Source organism: Phocoena sinus, chromosome 1 (genome assembly GCF_008692025.1).
Source record: "Phocoena sinus isolate mPhoSin1 chromosome 1, mPhoSin1.pri, whole genome shotgun sequence".
Classification (NCBI taxonomy): domain Eukaryota; kingdom Metazoa; phylum Chordata; class Mammalia; order Artiodactyla; family Phocoenidae; genus Phocoena; species Phocoena sinus.
In genome coordinates, this window is record NC_045763.1 from 89,412,705 (window position 1) to 89,436,208 (window position 23,504).

The window sequence follows — 23,504 nt, forward strand, 5'->3', positions numbered from 1 at the left end:
AGACGAAGACCCAACACAGCCATAAATAAATAAATAAATTACTAAACTCCTACCCCCAACATCTTCTTTAAAAAAAAAAAAGAAAAAAAAGTGAGGTATTTTAAATTAAAATATCAAGTAGTAGTTTAGGGAGAACATACATTTGACAAAAACCACGAAGATGATGGGGAAATAAGTGAAGTTTTAGGAACACTGATCTACAGAATAAAGCTCAGAATGGTTAGCATGAAATGGACCTTCCATAATGAAACATCAGCTCCATACTCATTTTTGCTGCTCCAACACTTCACACTCTGAATTTCTACAACTAAACTGCTTGTGGAGGCTATTTTGTGCATCTGTGCGTTTATTATACTTGTTCTTTTTTTAAGGGTATTTTTGAAATTATAAATTACAACAGTGATATCACTATGGGAAAAAAAAAAATGATTCTAAGTTTTTCTTTCAAAAGCTCTTGTCTGCAATCCCCCAGGATGGTATTGGCTGCATTTTTACCTTAAGGTCTAAGAGTGGACTCTAAATATGTATTTTGTAAAATATTATAGGAATTAAACTTCAATTTTGTTTTTCTTTTTGTTCAGTGGCCCTCAGATTCTCAAGAGCTTAATTCTAAGGAACTTTCAGCTGGCTCACAATTTGTAGGCCTCATGGCAGTTCTCACAGCATGTTTTTCAAGTGGCTTTGCTGGGGTTTACTTTGAGAAAATCTTAAAAGAAACCAAACAATCAGTGTGGATAAGAAACATTCAACTTGGTAAGTTTTAAATGTTTTCTAATATTATTTTTAAAGGATTATATTGTTATGTTTAAAGATTTCTGTGTTTTCCTGTTGTTCTTAAAAATTTTTTGGCCACACCACACAGCATGCAGGATCTTAGTTCCTCAACCAGGGATTGAACCTGTGCCCCCTACATTGGGAGCACAGCATCTTAACCACTGGACTGCCAGGAAGTCCTATGTATCTTTAATTAAATAAACCTTTTATAAAAGTTGCTGTTGATGCAAATATCTGTCAGGGTTTTTGCCTTTTGACAAACTGTATTTTAAATGAATGTCTTTTCAAGAATGTGGAATTTTGGGTCGGTGCTCATAAGAATGTATGAAGCCTGTTTCTGTCCTCACCATTTGGAGCCTTTGTCTTTGGTTGCTATGTTTTCCACAGATGTTGCAAATAACATATTTTCCTCCTGGAAAAAGAGATTAAGATAGTAAAACAAACAAACAAAAAAAGATAGTAAATTTAATTATATGATGCAGTGTTATCAGCTACAGTCACCATGTTGTATATCAAATCACCACAATGTACACTTCAAATGTCTTAGAATTCTACTTATCAATTATACCTCAGTAAAGCTGAAAAAATAGATACTTAAATGGAGCAAGTTTGAAATGAAGAAATTGTCTCTTTAAAATCTTCCTATGCTTTTTTATTTCAAATTGTTACATTTTAGCTTTTAAATACTACAGCATTTATCTAACTGAAGGTGAATAGTTTAAAAGAAAAAAGAGATTGCCTTTGAATAGATATTTAAACTATTTGTATACAGTATTGTAACATTTAACTCCTCATACAAAGATTTCAGAATTTAGTATTCTTGTCACATTCATTTTGGAAGATGCTACATGTGAGAAGCAGCTCAACTGCAAATCAACATGTTCTGTTTTAAGCCTCTGTCCCTGTGACTTTGGAGCTCATCTTTGAAACCATTGTTTTTTTCTTTGAAGCCACTGTTTTTTTCTTCACATCAGCTTAATAGCTATACCATGTTTCCTGATAGCAGTCATAACAGGCCCTTCCAGGCCCTATACAGTGAATTGTCTGTAATCCTAATGGCCTGTATTTTAAGACAAACCTTCAAAATTTGATTAAAGTCCATCCTTTCAGCTGTTTTCACATATTATGATGACAAACAGACTGAACCTTCATTTTATCTCATAGTATTTATTTGTTTCTCTGCAAAATTTGTAGAAATGTATTGTGTGTTTTTTTTTAATAACTTCAAGGTAAATATTTTTGAAAACAATTAAATTAGCTTCCCTTTGTTCAGTTTGTCTAGAAGGCAAGTTCAGACTTGAAAAGCATTCACCATTTCAGAAAGAGTATATCTATAGCATAGTGGTTAAGAACTCTTGGTTTAGTAGTCTGACCACTCAAATCTTGATTTTTTTTTTTTTTTTTTTTGCGGATCGTGGGCCTCTCACTGTTGTGGCCTCTCCCGTTGTGGAGCACAGGCTCCGGATGTGCAGGCTCAGTGGCCACGGCTCACGGTCCCAGCCGCTCCGTGGCATGTGGGATCTTCCTGGACTGGGGCACGAACCCGTGTCCCCTGCATCAGCAGGCGGACTCTCAACCACTGCGCCACCAGGGAAGCCCCAAATCCTGATTTTATTACCTACCACGTGTGTGGCATTATAGAACTTACTTATTAACCTTCCTCTCTGCTTCCTCATCTATAAAATATACTTAATTATGGTACTTATTTCATATGTTGCTATGTGGATTAAATGAGATAATACATGTAAAGTGTTTAGAATAAAGTGCCTTGTGCTTTATTAGTGCCTAAGCACTTATGTCAGCTATTTACATTAATACGCAAATATCAGAAAAGAAAGAAATATTCAGGTTTGTATGAGTTACCCCAAATTTTCTCGATTTTAAGATAAAAATGAAAGGTCAGAATTCACAATTCTGTGGTATTTCATGGATTTATTATTCTTTGGTTTGACCTCATAACACAACCTAATGGTAATGGTAATAACTCAAAGTTTTGAAAAGGATACATAAATAAGTTATAGAACTCGAGATTACAAAAACAAAACAATGTATAGAAGTTTTCAAACATCAACGGTCAAAGATTAGCTAATTGATAAGATCCAGTATTAGCCACAGAATGGAGAAGCAGGAACTCTTGTTACCTTAGGTTGCTAGGAGTACAGTCTTCCCTTGGTATCTGTGGGGGATTGGTTCCAGGACTGCCATGGATGATCAAGTCCCTTGTGTAAAATGGTGTATAGTGTTTGCATATGACTTATACAATCTTCTCATATACACTGAATCATCTCTAAATTATTTATAATACCTAATACAGTGTAAATGCTTTGTAAATAAGTTGCTGTGCCGGCAAATTCAAGTTTTGTTTTTTGGAACTTTCTGGAATTTTTTTTTACATTTTTGATTCACGGATGGTTGAATCTGTGGATGCAAAACCTGCGAATATGGAGGGGCAACTGGTAGACTGATGTAACCTTATTGGATCTCAATTTGGGAATATATAACAAAATTTTAAATAAATTACAGCTTTAATGTAAAAATTCCATGTCTGGATAAGAATTTATCCTACAGATATAAATATTTATACAAGAGAACAAAGATAAATGTCCAAGTTTATTCATTTCAGCATTGGTTACAATTGTAAAAAATAGAAAACATTTAGAATACTGGTTAAATAAATTATCAATATGATTAAATGGATCATAGACTTCAAAACCACTCTGCCTGGATTAAAATCTTGAATCCATCACTAACCAGCAACATGAGTTTGGGCAAGTTTATTTAACCTCTCTTTGCTTCAGTTTGTTCATCTGTAAAACGAACTAGAAGTGTCCACCTCATAGGGTTGTTTTGAGTTAACATACATAAAGCACTTAGTACATTTTGTTGCATGTGGCATTATATGTGTATTTCATACTGTTATTGTCCGTACGATGGAATATTACGCAACTGATAGAAAGAATGCAGTAGATCTGTACATACTGACATGTGTGTACTCTTCTGTACTCTATACATTTTTTGTAATTATCAAGTGTCATTTTTATAATTAAAAAAGAAATGAATAATACCCTTGGAAGTGTTTATTTTTGTGATTTTGTATTATACCAGTATTATTTTCATGTTCTAAATTAGACATATTAAAATAATAGAGTTGGCATAAATAAAATTTTAGAAAGAACATTTCACATCCCTTTTAGTTCTTTTTCACTGTGGAATACTTTGAGTAGTTGTGGCTTTATAAAAAATTGCTTTACCCTGCACTCTTTGCATATCTTACTACAGACTGCCCCAAAGAGATGACCCCTGTAATATCCATTTCTTTATTCATAGTTTAGGATTGCTCCAGGAAATCTTAGATCCAGTAGTCATGTGATAAGCTCTGTGGTAGAAATAAGGGATTCAGCAGTGAATAAGACACATTTCAGGCTCTCACTGAGCTGACTTTCCCTAACAGTGAGACTTCAATAACAACATTCTGATGTTGCCTATGGCTGACTGTTTCTTAGCTCTAATTTTTTGTTTATTAATTATTGTACATCCAAAATTTCTAAATAAAGGAAAATGCTGGACCACATACCTGAGCTATTATATCTGCATGTATGAATGTGAATATATGAAAATCTAGATCTAGCAAATAGGAAGATATAAGATACAATGAAATACACCAAAAGTGAGCATTTTAGAAATATTTGAATGGGAGAGCCATTTAGTCCTGGAATGTATACATTATATTTTTTCAGTCCTCCAAAGTTGGTAATCTCTGTTCTTTTATATATTCCCATGTCTATATTACAGTCATAATATAGTACTAAGTATACTTTTCTTAAGTTTATATAATTATACAAGTAAAAAAATTTTAAAGTAGTCCAATTTTATTGAAAAGGAAAAGTTTAAAATTTGGAATGTTAATAGAAAAATATCTCTTCAGGTAAACTAAATGATGTTTGACATAGACTTTACTTTTATTTTAGGTTTCTTTGGGAGTATATTTGGATTAATGGGTGTATATGTTTATGATGGAGAACTGGTATCAAAGAATGGATTTTTTCAGGGGTATAACTGGCTGACCTGGATAGTTGTTGTTCTTCAGGTAAAGCATTTAAAGTCTTACATTTATGCTAATAAATTTTATTTTAATATAGAGAATCATAGTAGCTATGATATACTGATATGAGGAAGAAGGGTCCCTCCTATCAGTACTCTCATTATCTCTAGTTTATTCAGGGAAGTTAAAATAGAACTGATCTAAATGCTGTAATGAAAACTTATTTGAAAATGAATCATGAATGAACTTTATGGTATTTAAATTTAACATAACGAAAATGCAAGTTTAAGAATAAAAGTTGAAAGCTGAGGACAAATATAACTTGTAATTTTTCTACTGTTTTGATCATTTTACAGGAAGTCTGTGGTCAGCTATTTCAGGCTCAAGAAGCAGATCTAGATATTTAAATCTGTAACAGTTTATAGTTTATATTTTGGTTACATATTGGAGTACTCCTATCAAATTACCTCGGCTTATAACTTGAAATTATTCCAAGGGTTGAGTAATTTCATCTTCAAAAAATACTTACTGAGTACTCTGGAGGATACAAAAATGAAGATAGAAGTCTCTGCCTTCACAAAGCCTTTCTCTAGAGGTATTTGAAGCTGTAAGAAACAAGGTCCCTTAGGGAGGATGGGTGAAGGTGGCAAAGGATAATTGTGTTTTGAAAGCAGGAAGGATACTTCTATTTTTAATATAGGAGAAAAGGAGACAAGGGTAGTGAAAATTCAGAGAAAATTTGAGGTAGAGATAGGGTAAGTCAGGAGAGTTTATGTATGATGGCTTTTATCCTATCAAGGAGGGAAGCTCTCTTTCCTTAAGAGGGGCTAAAGACTTGAGAAAAATTTAAAAGGTTTGGTACAGTTGGTATGAGGGAGTAAATAGGGGAATGAGAACACTGCTAAGAAATACCAGGACTCAAACATCAATTTATAGTGAGCTCACTTGGCATAATTTGTGACTTTCTCTCATAAAGCTTCTACCATTTGAAAAGGTACAGTGAAAGTGGGTAACCCAGACTTGGGAGCTGATATGTAGGGTTCGGTAGAAAACAAAACTATGAGATATGGTAAAACTTTGTTATTTAAGTAGCCACAATTTGGAATTTGAGAGGGATTTGGTAGAAAGTTCTTCACTCTTTTTTTTTTTTTTTTTTTTGCGGTACGCGGTCCTCTCACTGTTGTGTCCTCTCCCGTTGTGGAGCACAGGCTCCGGACGCGCAGGCTCAGTGGCCATGGCTCACGGGCCCAGCCGCTCGGCGGCATGTGGGATCTTCCCGGACTGGGGCACAAACCCGTGTCCCCTGCATCAGCAGGCGGACTCTCAACCACTGCGCCACCAGGGAAGCCCAGTTCTTCACTCTTAAAGAGAATGATTAAAGTGCTTTAGGAAGAGTAATCTGACAGCAATGAAAGGTAGATTCGAATGGGAAGAAACTAGAGGAAGAAATCCAAGTTAGGCTATTAAAAGACTAGTAAAATAACTTTCAAGTTACAGTTTATTTTTAATCAAAAGTAAAAGTATTTCACTAATCAGTGTGTCCAATTTTCCCACATTTGTCTGAACAAGTGATGTTTAATTACTAAATTGGATGAGGATAGATGTTTTATTCATAATATGGTCAAACTCCATTATAACAAACTTCAGATTATGCTGGTAGTTACTTTGTCAGATACCTTTTGAAATAAGGGGGCTACTGAACAAAACCTATAAGTCCATTTGTTATGAGATGTTTAATAAAAATCACTGACTTTAATGGGATTAGGTTATAGGACAAAGCCTGAAGCTTCATTGAGATTGTTTTGAAAAGCAGTTTTATATATGTTTATTTTTTAAAATAATCTTTTAAAACTTCTGCAGGCACTGGGAGGCCTTGTAATAGCTGCTGTTATTAAGTATGCGGATAACATTTTAAAAGGATTTGCAACCTCTCTGTCCATAATATTATCAACACTGATATCTTATTTTTGGCTACAAGATTTCGTACCAACCAGGTAGTGTATTCTTTTCTATTTCTTTAAACCTCCAAAAGTATATAGAAAAATAAGAGTCCTTCATAAGATCTAATCTGAAAAATTCTGTTCTATTACAACTTTTGAAGAAATATAGTAAGATTCATTTAACTTTTTTTGTTGTTGTTGTTGGTATGCGGGCCTCTCACTGTGTGGCCTCTCCCGTTGCGGAGCACAGGCTCTGGACGCGCAGGCCCAGCGGCCATGGCTCACGGGCCCAGCTGCTCCGCGGCATGTGGGATCTTCCTGGACCGGGGCACGAACCCATGTCCCCTGCATCGGCAGGCGGACTCTCAACCACTGAGCCACCAGGGAAGCCCCCCATTTAACTATCTTTTTAAAAAGGTTTCAAACTAAATGCATGAAAGAAAATCTAACACTGGAAAGCAATTTATACAATTTGGCTCACCAGAATTTTCTCAATAGATCTGAATAGGTTTTTTTCCCCAAAGTTACAAGTCATATTTTTAAAAGTTAGTAAGTCATAAAAGTCATAAAATAAGTCATATAATTACATCTTTAAATGAAGAATTTATATAGCTAAAGCCAAGAGAGTAGGTGGCATTCTTGAAGAGGATAGTTTGTTTATATAGAGAAGGTGGCTCATGAGAAAATTCAATTAGGTGGTGGCAGGGAGAAGAACAGTCTGAAAAAGAATTGCAAAAGGAATGATGGGTGAGGCAGGAGACCCAGGATTGTGTAGTGTCATGGATGCCAAGAGAGAAGACAGTGAGGAAGAGTAAAGTGTAATAAAGTTCTATTTTTTTTACAATTACTAATTTGTAATCCCAGAGTAATGAGATTATATTTTAATGGATTCCAGGATACCATTCATGGTTTCCTCTAACTTCACTCCCCTCCTTATCTTCTCATTCTCTAAACTTCGGGAGTACTCTCTTCATCTGTCCTTGGACTTCTTTTATCTGCACTCACTCCCTTGGTGATCTCTATTCTCACGGCTTTAAATACCATCTATAGGCTAATAACTCTCAAATTTAAATTTGAATTCCAGGCTTTTATATCTAATTGTCTATTTGACATTTTCTTCAATGTGTAACTCATTCCCCATCTCTGTCAGGGTTCCCAATTTAGTAAGTGGCAGCACCTTCATTCTTTCAGTTGCTTAGGCCAAAATCCTTTCTGACTTAGATAGGAACACAGTATATCCACAGTAACCTCAGAGAAGGCAGACTCTATAGCTATGGATATAGATAGCTTTATAAGAGGAAGTTAAAATGTATGGAAATTTTAAATTTTCTTAGTGAAGTAAGGTTGTCAGCTTCTCTTTACTATTCTCTCACATGTCTTTCTAATCCAGAAGCAAATCCTGTCAATTCTTCCTTTTTAATATCTCCAGAAGCTGACCATTTCTCACAACTTCTGCTGCTACCACCACGATCCAAGTCACCCTCATTTATTGTCTAGATTAAGGAAATAGTCTCCTGACTTGTCTCCTTGCTTCTTCTCTTCACCTGTGTCCCTGAATTTTCTCCATTCAGTAACCAGAATGGTTCTTTTCAGTGTAAATCAGATCATACTCAGAAACCCTCTAATTGCTTCCTATGTCACTCAAAAGTTGTCACCATCGACAGCCTATTTGCTTTGGCTTTTAGCTACCTTTCTATCCTTACCTGATACTACTTTTCTCTTGTTTACCTTTTTTAAATTTTTAAATTTTTTTTTTTTGCTATTGTAACTTCTTTGCTATGGGCTTTGACTTGCCCTATTTTTCTTGGAAAACGCATCCCCTACATATTCACATGGCATACTCCCTCATGTCCTTAGATCTTGGCTCAAATATCCCTTTATCAAGAGATCTAAGAAAAAGCACCCCCCTCTTCCAACATTCTTTCCTCCTGTCTTCAGAAGACTTACCACCATCTGATAATAAGTAAGCAAGGCTGGAGTTTGGCACATAATAGATACTCAGTATGTTTGTTGAATGAATGTTCAAGATCTTAAAATTTTAATACAGTTAGTAAAATTAATTTGTGTTAGTGAGAGTGAGATAGGATTGTGGGTGGAATTTGGTAGTAGAAAAATGTAATATGCTCATTCTATTTCTATACTGAACATTTATGGTTTGGTTCTTCTCTAGCAACTTGGACAATAGGTCTGGGACATGCGAGTTGAAATCTGTAATTTTTCTGAGGCATGAATTTAAAAGTATTTATGTTTTTAACTTGATACGGGAATGAATTACTTACGTTGAGACAACCGTAATAATTAGCACCTATGTCTTAGTGATGCTTTATTCCCTACGTATTAAATGGGGAAATTACATGCTTTAATATTATTTGAGAATGTTTGGAACTTGTATATTTTTAGGGTAACTTAAAAAGGCATACCTTTTTCAAAAAAAATAAAACATCAAATAAGGCCAAAGTGTTAACTTTAAATCTTCAAATCATGCAGGGAATAAAACAAGTAAATGATCACGTAAACCAGCAGAGGGACAAAAGAGTAGGAGTTTTTCAGTAAGCTACATACCTGTGTTTGTAAATCCATGTTTCTGAGGGAGCATGTAACGTATGTTGGGATGAAGCTAAAAAGAGAAAAGACAATGATACTGTTATTATTGAATGAATGAATGTTTTGAGAATATGCATAGGACACCAAGTCAGATGGAGAAGACAGGTTATTTTTCCTAAAATAGATAGCTAAGCCCTCCATCTTTATGTATTCTTTCTTTTGTGGAGAACTTCTATTATCCAATAAATGCAATGATCTATATTGTGAATATAATAATATATTTTCCTTTGTTACACCCATTTCACCTCCTGAAAGTTTTTTGGTTTCTCAGAAGTAGTACCCCTGACCCCTGTACCTGCCTTTCTGATTGTTCCTTTGGTAACTGTCAGTCTTCACTCACTCTCTTATCTATCTCATCCACTGCCATGTCTTACCTGTCCTCTCTATGAAGATAACTCTAGATCCCTATTTTCAACTGACTGCTAGACATCTATACTGATATATTACCAGTATTCCCTTTCCTATTTTTTTTTGTGCTCATTATTTGGCTTATTGGTATTACCATCCTTGTATTTAGGCTTGCTTATTCTTTTATCAAAAGTTTATTGTGTCCACTATATGTCTGCCTGCCAGTGTACTAGATCCTGGAAAAACAGGAATGCCTGAATAAGATATGATTTTTTATCTTCAAGGAGATCACAGTGACTGGAGAGACGGGCATGAGAATAAATTATAACTATGATCAATGCAGCAATGGAAGTATATACACAATTCCATTAGAAAGAGGGGGCTCAAATCCTTGAAATATTAAATTCTGATAGCTTTTTCCTTAACAAAATTATTTCTCTCAGAACCACCTAAAAAATAGCTGGCTTGGGAAGCAGGGGTTTCCTGACAGTAGATAGTCTAGTACAGCGGTCCCCAACCTTTTTTGGCACCAGGGACCAGTTTTGTGGAAGACAGTTTTTCCACAGCATTACGGGGAGGGATGGTTTCGGGATGATTCAAACACATTACAGTTATTGTGCACTTTATTTCTATTATTATTACATTGTAATATATAATGAAATAATTATACAACTCACCATGATGCTGACAAGAGGCAGAGCTCAGGCAGTAATGCAGGTGATGGGAAGCGGCTGTAAATACAGATGAAGCTTCGCTCACTTGCCTGCCGCTCACCTCCTGCTGTGTGGCCTGGTTCCTAACAGGCCAGGATTGGGGACCCCTGGTCTAGTAGATCCTGTTAGAAATATCATACAGTGGGTTCCTACGGTGGGTAGAAAGTTGGATCAGACAACTTTCCAACTGAGCATGTGATTCTATGCAATTCCAGATTTCTGGAAAGTTAAGAGAAACTCATAATGATTGACAAAGAAAGTGCTCAGTCAGAAGCTTATGCAGCCTAAATTGTTACCAAATATTCCTGTGGTAGTAATTTTCTTCAAGCTATTTACATTATAGGAAGTTTTATGTTCTCTTAATCTTATATGTATATATGTATTCAAGGCGTTTGAAAAGTTACACATCTGCATCAAGTCAACACTAGATTTATCATAACAGATAATGATTAAGCTCCCTATATATGCTAGGTACTAGGAATATAATGATGAATGAGGAACACATGGTTGAGCAGGGGAGCAGAATGTAAATAAGACATTATTTACTACAGTGTGATAAAGTGTTACCATAGAGTAACTCTGCTTAAGGGAGTTAGTCTTGGAGACTTAAGACCTGAGTTGTTATGAATAAGCAGTTTTCTTGGGAGGGACACTGCAGTCAGAGGAATAGCATCTACAAGGATACTGCCCTGAAAGGCATGTTGTGTTCACTAAATGGAGTGGCTGAATTATAGATGGGGTGGGGTGGAGTGTGGGAGATAAGGTTGGAAGGACCATATTATGAAGGGCCCTTTAACTCATAATAAGGATTAGTGATCTTTTCCCCTTATAGAACATTTTTTTTTTTTTGAGGCAGGGGAGTGATTTCAAACTGTTAATAAAAACTTTAAAAGCACGACTAATTCATGTCCCTGTAACAGCACTTTGAATAATATACATGTTAAAAGTTAAGACTGATATTCCAGTTTACATTCAGTTTGAGTTCCAGTACCAGTTTAAATTCATTTCCTGTTTATAGTAAGGTATATTATATATATGGATAGATAAACTAAAGAAGAAACCAAGTCTTCCTGCATTCAGTCTTATTTCCTTTTGTAAAGCATCCTATAAAAATCCTGAGTTTTGCTTATTACTACCTTGTATTTTAAACTGAACTTTACTGTGGTTTGAAAAGAATGCAGTTTTCCCTTTATATATTCAAATTTTTAAAAAATCGAGATCTCTTATTATTCAATGTATTATAGGCAAAAGGCACATTACAATGAAATACTATATGTACATATATGTATAACTGAATAACTTTGCTGTATACCTGAAACTAACACAATATTGCAAATTAACTATACTTCGATTTTAAAAAATGGTTTTGAAAAAAGATGAAATACAACCTTTTATACATCTTTGCTTTGGGAGACTACAGTATAGCACAGTGGATGAAAGTGCAGGCTTGGCTCTAGAGTTAAACATACCTGAGTTTGAATTCTATCTCCCACTTCAAGCTGTGGGACTTTAAGCAAATTATTTAAATTCTCTAAACCTGTTTCCTCATATATAAACAAATGAGGACAGTGCTAGTCCTTCCTTATAAGGTTGTTGTGAGAACTAAATGAGATAATGCATGTAAAACACTTAGCTAAATATCTGGAATGTAGTAAGTACTCAGTATTTGTTAGCCATGTTACTGGAACATTTTGTCCCAACTTATATTTGTTTTTATAGTAAAGAAATATAACTTGTTTTGTTTTTAATCTGATTTTCTCTTTTTCATTTCTTCTTCATCTATTTAGTGTCTTTTTCCTTGGAGCCATCCTTGTAATAACAGCTACTTTCCTATATGGTTATGATCCTAAACCTGCAGGAAATCCCACTAAAGCATAGTGGTAATACTGTCTTTATCTGGTTTTTCACAATGGTGCACTAGGAATCTCAACATTAATCCTGCACAGAGGACTTCTACAGATTCTAAGAAAAAAATCATCATGCTGAATCTGATCATAATGTTCAAATGGTTTGAAAATATGAACGTTTAAGGATAAAATATATGTATATGTAACAAAATGCCTATTGCATCAAGAAATCAAAACTTGAAAGTATTTCCAGGGATTAGAATAATTATTGGAGGAAACTTGAAATCTGAGTTTAAAAAGATTTTATGTTTTTGATTGCTGCAGAAATATCCTATGCATTCTTTGCAAGAGCACACAACAAATGTCAGACATCAATTTTGCAAATTAGATATATTTAATCTTATTAAATGTTTTTTATCTTACTCTTTCTGTACAGATATATCAAATAACATGGATATTCAAAGTTTGAAAATTATAATTACCTATAAAGCTGTGAAGAAATAGGATGATTTGAAAAACATTTTCATGTATCTCAGATTTTTATATTTATACAGAATATTACTAAACAAAAGATTGCTATATGTTGCAAATGTTCAACTGCATAAAAATTGATAAAGTAACATTCTGGGTCTGATTTGTCAGACAGTAAATTCATATTTAAATTTAATGTAAAGAAATATACACATCTGTTTCTCCATCTACATTTTAAGATCTTTTAGTGCTTCAGAACTGCTGGAAGCAAGCAATCCAGTTGTTCCTGTGCTAGATAGTAGCCAGTTACTTTTACACTAATGGAGTTTTGTCCTTAATCTCTTAATTGTATTTCTTTTCTGTAAATCAGATAAATCCTTAATATTACTTTAAAATAAATTTCTGTGTGTGTTAATTTCCATTAAAGTTTTAAAATGTAATTTAAATACTCATAATAATTTAAAATAATAATTATTGTCTAATGTCTCCATTTGGAGAATTTTGAACTATCAAAGCATATACTGTATAATAACTAGAGCATTTTTAGATGAATATTTTACTCATTGATCTGTAAAAACTTCTTTTAATCTACAACTGTTGACAAAACCAAAAAAATAGTAGTACAGATGTCAATAAATTGAGACCAAAATGACTTTTCTTGGAGACATTCCAGATTGCCATATTACATTATTTTAAATGGCACTGTAAGTATAAATTCAAGGCTGCTCAGAAGAACTTTCTAGGCCTCTCATAAACCCACCATTCCCAGGAATTCTCTGATGCATGTCTGGGAGAGGCAGCTGAATTCTGAATTCCCTTTCTGTGACCCTACAAAAGCTGCCAGGAAGGAGCCACAGCTTTGCTTTACAATAGTGGTTTCCTTTACATTTGATTAGCACTGGAGTTGAGATTGCAAATTACATGAGTTATTTAATAAATTGGTTCAGGGAGAGAAAATATAGCAGAAATGATCAAATGAACAGGTGGGCACAAATACTTTCTAAAATTGGAATATGGGTTTAATTTAATTATTGACTAGAGACAGAATTACCTATTATGTATAGGAATTTATTTTTTTCTTTCATACATTATATATTTTTAAAAGTCTCCTGTTCTAATAGTATAAATCTGTAAAAAATAAATATTTTTATATAATTCTAATGGATTTTGTTAAACAAAATTTGGCTGAAAAATACTATGTTACAAACTGTTGGCTATTCTTGGCCTAATTAGGACTGGCTGTGTTACTTTGCTGAGGCAAACCTAGCCTCTACAGGACAAAAGCCTAATATATTCCATACAGAGTTTTAAAAAATGCTTAAAATTACAAAGTATTTTAAATTAATCTGCTGGTGATTCCAAGTTGGCACCAAGCAAACTTTCTGGAACTCTGACTTACGACTTTCAGTGACCACCTTTTAGAGTATTTATTTAATAACTTTACCACAATTTGAGAATGGTGTTTTTAGACTGTAACAACATTCAGGCTTACATCTTATTACTTAACTGCTAAGGGAAATCTAAATCCTATAATGCACAGAATTCAAGACTAAGTATAAAGATTTATGTTCAGCTCACACTGAAGTACTGGTTGGGTACTTATGTGTTAATTCAGTGTGCATTCATAATTAATTGTTAATTCAGGTTTAGTCTCAATTTTAACACTTCAAAAAATGATACAGCAAATTATTGGACATCAGACATGTTAGTTACAATAGTAATATATTTTCAGGTGTCCAAAATAACACAATTTTCAAGATTCCCACCAAAGTTTATAAAATGTAATCAAGAGTTCTGAGAAAGGGCAAAATAGTCTATTTGCAAAGCAAACTTTTATTAGACAGGCATAATTTATATTTTGCTTTTCTAGTAGGTTTGAAAACGTTATTAGAGATTTGGTTGTGTAGTTTGTGATTCATAAAGAAATAATCATATTTGAGAAGGTGGACCTGTATCCTAGATCATGTCATATATACAGATAATGCTGTTTTCTTCTGTGTGTGCTGTATATTTTGATGACCTCCAGAAGCCTTATTGTATCAATCTTTTATAATTATGACTCCTTGATTATTTAAATTCTTATACTTTTTAGAGTTTACATTTACTACTTTGTTCATTATAAAAATGTGCTAACTCATGGGAGAAGAGTGCCAACTGATAGTTCTATAAAACTTAAGAATATGGTATTTTGGAAGAAAATTTTGAAATGCAACATGTAGATGTATCAACACAGTAATATTATCAATTCTATAATAAGTGATTTTTAGAGACATTGTAGACTACTTTTATGGTGGAAAATGTAGTGTAGAGATGCAAAACTTAAATGTTTACATCAATTTATATTGAATGTCACAATTTCATAGAAGGAAAGGTGGTTTGATATTTAAACTAGAATCTAAAGAGACAGAATCTGAGTGGAAATTAATTGACTTTGTGCTCAGTAGACTTAGTGTAATACAAACTATTCTTAAGAATTGATACACTTTTCCTACATATCAAATTATTAGACTTTTAAAATGTCATTGTATAGTCACCTGAGTTGTTTTGTTTTTAAAAACAGGGTTTAGCATCACTCATTTTATTTACACTTTCGTTTTTATAATATTTAATTACATATGAATGTATGCTCTACATAAGAAAAAGTTTATGAAAGTTATTTATGCTATATCGAAAGTCATCTTAAGGATCTCCCAGATATGTAGCATATTTAAAGTAATTATAGGACCAAAGAAAAAGCACCTTTATCAAAACCTGGTCCTATGTGCCTTGCTTTACCAAATACCTGACTTTTCCGGAGGACATTACTGTAATTCACAATTTTGGACACATAGGCAAAATTAGGATGTTTTAAGAATATAATTCAATTTTTTCATTGTTTCAACATTTGCTATTTAAATCCATTATCTAACAGAATATTAAAATAGGTATATTATACAAGTATTAGTGAACAGAACTTATTTAAATAAATTATGGTACTATTGCTCCATCATTGAAATTTTGAAACTTTAACAATTGTATATAACTGTCATTTTGGTTTTTTATTTCTTATTATAAGATATAATTTACTGTGATTTTTAAACTATTTTTTTAATGATTTGGATTCTGAATTTGTCTATATGTGTATTTCCTTTGTTTAGGAAGATTCTTTTGGGTTTGGGGCTGTGATTTGTATATTTAAATTTTTTATGGACATAATTCAAAGGAATCTGTAAATTGGTCTTTTGTTAAATGGCTTTTTAATTGATAAATTTCTCTTTGTCATTTTTTGGTATCCAGTTATATCTATTCAGTAGATTTATGGAAATAGATTATTTTCATAACTATGTAAATTTTTTCCTATATTTCCTTGTTTCCCTGTTCACCTGTGCTTGACTTAACCATGAATTAGTCTCCTCTCTATATATCAAAAATGACTCACTGAGCCTTTCCCTACCTCTCTAGTTACCTTTATCATGTGTGTGATCTTCCTTTTTACTAGCCTATGCCTTAGCATGAAAGACTGGATTTTATTTAAACTCGTTAGAATTTCTCTACCTGTATGATGATAACAGTCTAAAATTTTTTTGCTTTAAATAAATTATCTCTTTGCTAGCCTCAAAGTTAAGAAATTACAGTAATCGGTATATATTTTTTTCATATTTGTTTTTTGGCTGCACCGCATGGCTTGGAGGATTTTAGTTTCCCGACCAGGGATCAAGCCCGTGCCCCCTGCAGTGGAAGCACAGAGTCCTAACCACTGGACCACCAGGAAATTCCCAGTTTTCTTCATAATTTGAATATAATTGTTTCTATTGTGACTATCAATTCAATGCATAGAGATCAAATGATAAGCAATATAAAGGATTTTATTTCCACCTTTATTACTGAAGTAACCTTGTACAAAATGCTGTTTTAAAATGTTACTAAAATAATATCAGCATTAAAATGTATACCCTTCTTTGGTATCTTCTCAGAAGCACTAACTGAAAATCTTTAAGTATTTTTTTTATTGTAATACTTTCATTGAAAGTATATCAAAATCCTTGAATCCTGTGCTATGCAAATACGCCTCATAATCTAAATCTTATAGATACCACTGCCATTCAACACAGTCAGATAGTGACCAGTGTTAGTAATCATAATTGTCTTTCTTACTGTTCTTAAAAAGAGAATTTTTTCAAAGCAGGATTGATTACATACACATTCCAGAGGAGAAAATATCAGAGGAAATAAATTGCCGAACTTCAAATCCCAAAGATTTGAAATTGTACTATAGTAGAGTGTCTTGGTGACTATAAATTCAGAGGTTTCCCAAATTCACCTTCAGGTTCAATAATTCACTAGAAAGAACTCACTGAAAGCTATTATAATCACATTTATTCCAGAGAAAGAATACAAGTTAGAACCAGCCAAAGGAAGAGACACATAGGGCAGAGTCTAGGAGGGGTCCAAACTCCAGTCGTCCTTTCCAATTGTCCACTCCCTGTGGAGTCTTAGACAATGTCATATACTCTGGCCACAATTTATGATACTACACGCAAGTACTGCCAATCGGGAAAGTTCACCCACGCTTTGGTGTTCAGATTTTTACTGAAGTTTTATTACTTGGCATGATTGATAGATTCTTTGCACACATGGTTGAACTCACTCTCCAGCCCTGACCCTCCCTGGAGAACTAGCTGACATCAGGCTCTAGGGGCTCATGTTAGCATAAATTATAAGATGTGATTTGAGGAGCCCAATATGAATAACAAAGACACTCCTCTCACTGGGACCTCCTGACGATAAAGGCCAGAACTCTTTGGGAAAGGCCAAATTCCTTACACAGTGGCCATTCGTCTCTCATACACATTCTTCTGAACTGATGAGGATGACACAAGCAATGACAATTGTTTATGGAGACATTTATACATTGTCATTTTTAATTTCAGAAATTTTGTGAAATGATTCTGAACATGACTCAAGGGCAGAAAAACAATCAGATACAGTGCTAAGTAGCATATGTAGTATTTAGTTTTCAGTTCTGATATTTAATTATAATTTTATTAAATGTTGGAATACTTAAAAGACATTTAAAAATTAATTTATAAACTTTTAATCTATGCTGTATATTAACATACAATTTTGAGCTAATTTTATTTATTTAGAAGATCTAATTGGCTTTTTTGACGATTCATGAATTGGGCAGCATCTCATCTAGTAACTAGAAGGGTGCTTGCTCCCTGAGCTAACTGTAAATTACCAGTAGCCATCACTTTAGTTTGGCTCATAATAGGCCTTCACTGTTAACTGACAGCTCCACATTTCCAGTCATCCTTTATTGGGGTTAAGTATCCGCCCTCCATTGGATCTAATCAGGTTTTTTCATTTATGCATTTATTTACATTTATTTATTTAGGGTTTCTAATATGTTAAAAGTAACTTCTTTAAACAGTAATGATACTCCTTTGGGAATAGTTTACCTGAGATACACACTTTCTTCCTTTTTTAACTTGAACTTACTGAGGATTTAAAAGAATAATGAATGCTGTTACAGTGTTTTGGGGTAATCATCTGAAAATTCACTCTAAAAAAATGTACTTTAAATGTAAAGTATTTAAAAGGTTTAGTTAAATGTGTTAAATCAGACTTCACTTGTATATTTTAAACAAAATCTGTGGATGTGAGTTTATGTGTTTATTCTTTTAAAAAACATTGTATATACAAAAACACAATTTCTAATAATTGAGGGTTTAAGTTTTCTCCTTTAGGCTGAAGTTTTATTATGTTCCATTTTATTTTATTTTGCTTGGATAGTAAATACAGCAATTAAAAATTATGATGCTAAGTGCTTTTTCTAATATATGCAAGCTGCTTCAACAGGTTTTTAAAGATAGCAACAGTAATATTTCTTGGATGCTAATAGGATTACAGAAAATGACAGAGGTGAGTTTATGTTTCATTTTACAGCTGTTTCAAAATACTGCTATGAATTCTAAACTTTTAAAATCTGAAGCTTACTTTGGATGTTATATATATATAATGCCCCAAATTTTCATTACTTTATATTTGTCTCCATTCACCTTAAAGGCCTTTTCGCCGCGCCGCACAGTTTGCGGAATGTTAGTTTCCTGACCAGGGATTGAACCTGGGTCTCGGCACTGAAAGCACGGGGTCCTAAGCATTGGACCACCAGGGAATTCCCCTGTTTTTGCTTTTAATATTTCATTTTTATATTGTTATTGCCGTTTTAATGACTTCAATCATGCTATGATTGTCAGCTTAGTTTTGAAAAATTCATGGGTCATCTCCATGTACTCACAAAGTAAGCATTGTTAAAAGACCTTTTTTTTTAAATTTAAATTTTCCCTAGCTTCTCATTTTGAAAAAATTTTAAAGTATATAAAAGTTGAAATAATAGTATACCCATTTGCCCTCCACCTGAATTCAACAATTAACATTTTGCCATACTAGCTTTATCAGGACACTTCTAAAAATATGGACATTTTTCTAATTAAATTCAATCCCATTATCACACTTAAGAAAATTTAATTTTATTGTATCACCTACGTTCATATTCAGATATTTCCAGTTGTCTCAAAAAATGACTTTTTACAGGTTTTTTTGGCTTTGATCCAGGATTCAGATGAGGATCATACTTTCTATTTGATTGTCTCTTTTAGTCTAGAAGATCCTTCCCTGTACCCCAATGGCTTTTTTTCCCCATGATGTGACTTTTTGAAGAGTGTAAGTCACTTGGCATCCATCCATGATCTGTCAATATCCTTGATTTGTTCCCTTTATTCTTTGCATTTCCTTCAAACTGGAAGTCTGTAGGTTTGATTAACTTCAGGTTAAATGTTTTGGGAAAGAATATTTCAGATTATCTTTTAGGTTTTATATTGTATCACATTAGAAGACACATAATTCTAGATTGTCTCATTACTGATGATAATCATTCAGTCAAGGTGGTGACTAACAGATCTTTCCATTGTAAAGGTCATTTTCTCCCCTTAGTAATTAGTATTCTTTAGGGTAGTATTTTGGCACCATGGGAATGTTCTTTTTCCTATCAGCCTTTCATTCAATGGTTTTAGCATCAACTGATGATTCTTAACTGAATCATTTATCACACTGAGGTGCAAAATAGTGATTTAAAATTTTTTAATTCTCTAATTTTCTTCTACATTTATTATATAGTTTCTATTCCTCTATTTTAAAAAGACTATTTTCCCTCCTTTCTTGTTCCCAAAGCCCTTTTTTTTCCCCCAGATCACTGTCCTTAATCTTCAATGTAAACATTATAGCTAATTACAGTCACAGTTTTGTTGTTTTGTTTTGTTTTGTTTTTCTGTTTGTTTTTTTAGCTGCGCCTCAGGGCTTATGAGATCTTAGTTCCCTGACCAGGGATCGAACCCAGGCCCTCAGCAGTGAGAGTGTGGAGTCCTAAACACTGCATCTCCAGGGAATTCCCCAGTCACATTTCCTTTTGATGTTCATATTGTAAGCCAGTAGCCAGTGGAGGTCACTAGAAGCTAGCTTCTGTTCTGTTAGACATGACCACATTAGTCTCTGAGGTCCTCCTTGCTTCAGGTACAACAGTATGTTCCAGACTTGCCTCGTACTTGTCCTGTTCCAAAGCTGGGGAATATCAGCTATTTCTCCAAGGAGCCCTATCTATTCCTTTTAGGGGGAATGGAATTTGAACTCCATTTACTTATGGGCCATATATCAGTGGGCAGAGCTAGGAAATAACATTTTTCAGAGTTCATGAATTTAAATCAATGTTTACAATTAAAAATTAGTATTACAAGCTTTTTTCTTATTTTATATTTGCCTCTCTTTTCTCTTACAGTGAAAATATTGGTTCTGAGTAACATTAGCATATTTGCTTATATGTTTTATTATATAGCTTATGTTTCAGCACTACAATACCAGTATTACTAATGGAAAACATATTGAATAAAATTTGCAGTTCTCTTTGTCCTTAGAATAGCCCACTGAGAGTACATGTTCAAAAGTTAACGTAAATTACTATTTTCTCTACATGGTTATTGCTATCACTGTGATATAACTAGTTTAGTTTGTTTTTGTTTGTATTCAATTTCATATTTAATTTAAAAATTTTATTGCTTTTGAATACGTGAAGCATTTACATGGTTCAAAGTTAAAACTATATAAAAAGTATACTCAGATTAGCCAAGCTGCCATGCCTGTGCCTCCAGCCCATTCCTAATCACCTCCTATAGATAATTATTTTCATTAGTTGCTAGTTTATCTTTCCTGTGTTTCTTTTAAAAAAATAAAGTGTGTACATTGCTATATTTATTGCGTTTCACCATGTGGAGTGTGTTCCTTGCTTTTAAAATTTCTTTTTATGTTTAGAAAGGGTTTTCTGTTCTAGTGGTTACCTTTTTACTGATAACATTTTATGTAATGCCATAAAAGACCTCTTTTTGCTTGTTTAAGCTTCTACTATTTGCCGTTTTAAATGTTCTTTGACTCCCATCTAATTGCCTTTGTGACAACCAATGAACTTATTCTACTCCTTCCATCTTCTCATATTTTTTAGTTGCCTTATTTCTATTCGAAATGTTTTAGAACATATAACATTTACACACTATTTTTTCAACCTAGTCCCTGCATTTGTTATAAAATTAAATATATTTTAAGTATATTTAATACTCTTCACCAGTACTTTAGCTGAAGGCTCCCCAATCAACTCTTGGCTGGATGAAGCTCTTATAGTAGAGTACTCAAGGAGGGCTTGTAAGTACAATATTCCTCAAGTTCTAGCATGTTTAAAATTTGTTCTAGAGCCTAGATACTTTAAGTACAGCTTGATGAACTATAAAATCTTTGGCTCACACTTTGAGTTTTTTTGAAAATGTTGCTCCATTGTTGTGTTGCTTGGTGTTATTGTCAAGAAATCTGGCACCATTTGATTTTTTTTCCCCCTTTGGAAAAAATATTAACTTTGTTTGTTGTTTTTTTTTTTCCTGGAGGCCCAGATAATTTTTTCCATGTCATTTTCTCTTTTTTTCCTTATAGCTGATTTATTCCTCTCCTCCATGTTCCTTATTTTCATGTGTATCTGTTCTCTCTTAGGAACCCTGTACTTTAGTTTTCATTTTTTAGATGATTTTACTATTTCAGTAAATTGCCTGAGTTTGATCAACTCTCATCTTCCTATTGAGTTTTTAACAGTTTGTTACATTCTTTCACATCTGCAGTTGCTCATTTAATGATATTTAATTCATATTGGAGTGATGTATATAGTTTTCCTCTGCTTCATATTTTCTAGAGGGTAGTATTTTCTATTAATTTAAAAGTTTTCACTTTCTGTTTTCCTTTTATAGTAGCCTTTTATGGGGTTTTGGTGGCTTTTTCTGTCCCTCGTAAAACAATGTAGGATTTTCTTGGATCAGCAAGAACAGATTGTTCTACAGAAGGAAGGGGTGAAAGAATGTAGGTGACGGTTTCATAGTTAAGGAGGCCCTCTTCTGTTTGTATGGTAAAGTGCAGTTTCTTTAATAAACGGCACATTTGGGGGGATTGGATTCTGCCATACAATCTTGTTTCTTTTGGAATATTTACTTCAGCCACTTGCCCTTCTCTCCAAGGGATTTCTCTCCCTTCCAAAGTGCCTCATGAAGTGTTCTCATGAACTTTCCAAATACTGGTTCTTGCCTGTTTTCAAGCCTGATTATTCACCTTCTCATTAATTTTGGGAACTTTCAGGATCCTTCCAAATCATTCCATTTTGCTTATGTTAGCTAATGCTAGTTTCTGTTGACTATAACCAAAGAACCCTAACTGACACATCAACCTCTTAACGTAAAGTTTGTGAATCTTCACAACCCCAAATCACACAGAAAGCCACAAGTATATGCACAGTAAGTCTGTTACAAGAGTCATCTCTTGTTTACTATTGCAGCTCTTCTAGCACAATGCCTGGGACACTCTGGACATTCAGTATATGCTAAATTTCTCTTATTACCTTTTTTACAACAGCACTTACCACAATTTGTAATTATCTTCATTTTGTGTTTGTTTTATAACTCTGTCCCCCAGTATAATTAAGCTCTACGTACATAAATATCATGTCATCTATTGATGTATCTCCAGTGTCTAGTAAAACTGTGGCAGACACTTACAGGTACTCAAATTTTTTTTTTTTTTTTTTTGCAGTACACAGGCCTCTCACTGTTGTGGCCTCTCCCGTTGCGGAGCACAGGCTCCAGATGCGCAGGCTCAGCGGCCATGGCTCACGGGCCTAGCCACTCCGCGGCATGTGGGATCTCCCCGGACCGGGGCACGAACCCATGACCCCTGCATCGGCAGGCGGACTCTCAACCACTGCACCACCAGGGAAGCCCTCAAATATTTTTTTGAATGACTAAACAATAATCAGTTGTTAAGGATGATAAAGCTGGTGCAGCTAGATGAAGTATGATTTTGAAAAAGGTCAGCGTAACCACACAATAAATGATCTTACCAGCCCTCTCTATCCATCCAAAACAAACTCCTGGGGATTTAACTATGAAATCTATCTCATCTTACTTTCTCTAAAGAACTTCAAGTCAGTTTCAGTAAGAGAATATTTTTAAACAAATGTTGAGTTTACTTACTGAGGAAACATGTAACTTGAATTATCAGGCTAAAATGCCTTTCTTCTCCCTTCCATGGAAATTGATTTGTTTTCTATGTCTAGTCAGTTATCGAAATAGAAAATTCAATCAAATTTATTTTTTAACATTTTAAAATAATTTCAAGCTTACAGAAAAGTTGCAGTAATAGTACCAAG

General features: G+C 33.7%; 1 protein-coding gene and 1 long non-coding RNA gene across 8 annotated transcripts in view; one reads left to right on the forward strand and one right to left on the reverse strand.

Moving 5' to 3' along the window:
• Positions 1-23,222, forward strand: part of SLC35A3 (solute carrier family 35 member A3) — a 51,418-nt gene extending 28,196 nt beyond the window's left edge. For 5 of the 6 annotated variants that reach the window (XM_032624905.1, XM_032624914.1, XM_032624934.1 and 2 more), the window contains 4 exons: positions 582-753; positions 4,743-4,861; positions 6,677-6,810; positions 12,343-23,222. In XM_032624905.1, coding sequence (XP_032480796.1) covers positions 582-753; positions 4,743-4,861; positions 6,677-6,810; positions 12,343-12,451 — 534 coding nt within the window. In that variant the 3' untranslated portion in view covers positions 12,452-23,222. Of the gene's footprint in view, positions 1-581; positions 754-4,742; positions 4,862-6,676; positions 6,811-12,208 lie in introns of all 6 variants that reach the window. The other variant, XM_032624920.1, reaches the window with a different exon arrangement.
• LOC116750025 overlaps positions 1-23,504 on the reverse strand; it is a 30,923-nt gene that overhangs the window by 4,112 nt on the left and 3,307 nt on the right. Inside the window, exon 3 of one of the 2 annotated variants that reach the window (XR_004348777.1) lies at positions 9,319-9,373. This is a non-coding gene — a long non-coding RNA (uncharacterized LOC116750025). Of the gene's footprint in view, positions 1-7,067; positions 9,374-23,504 lie in introns of those variants that run through there. The other variant, XR_004348772.1, reaches the window with a different exon arrangement.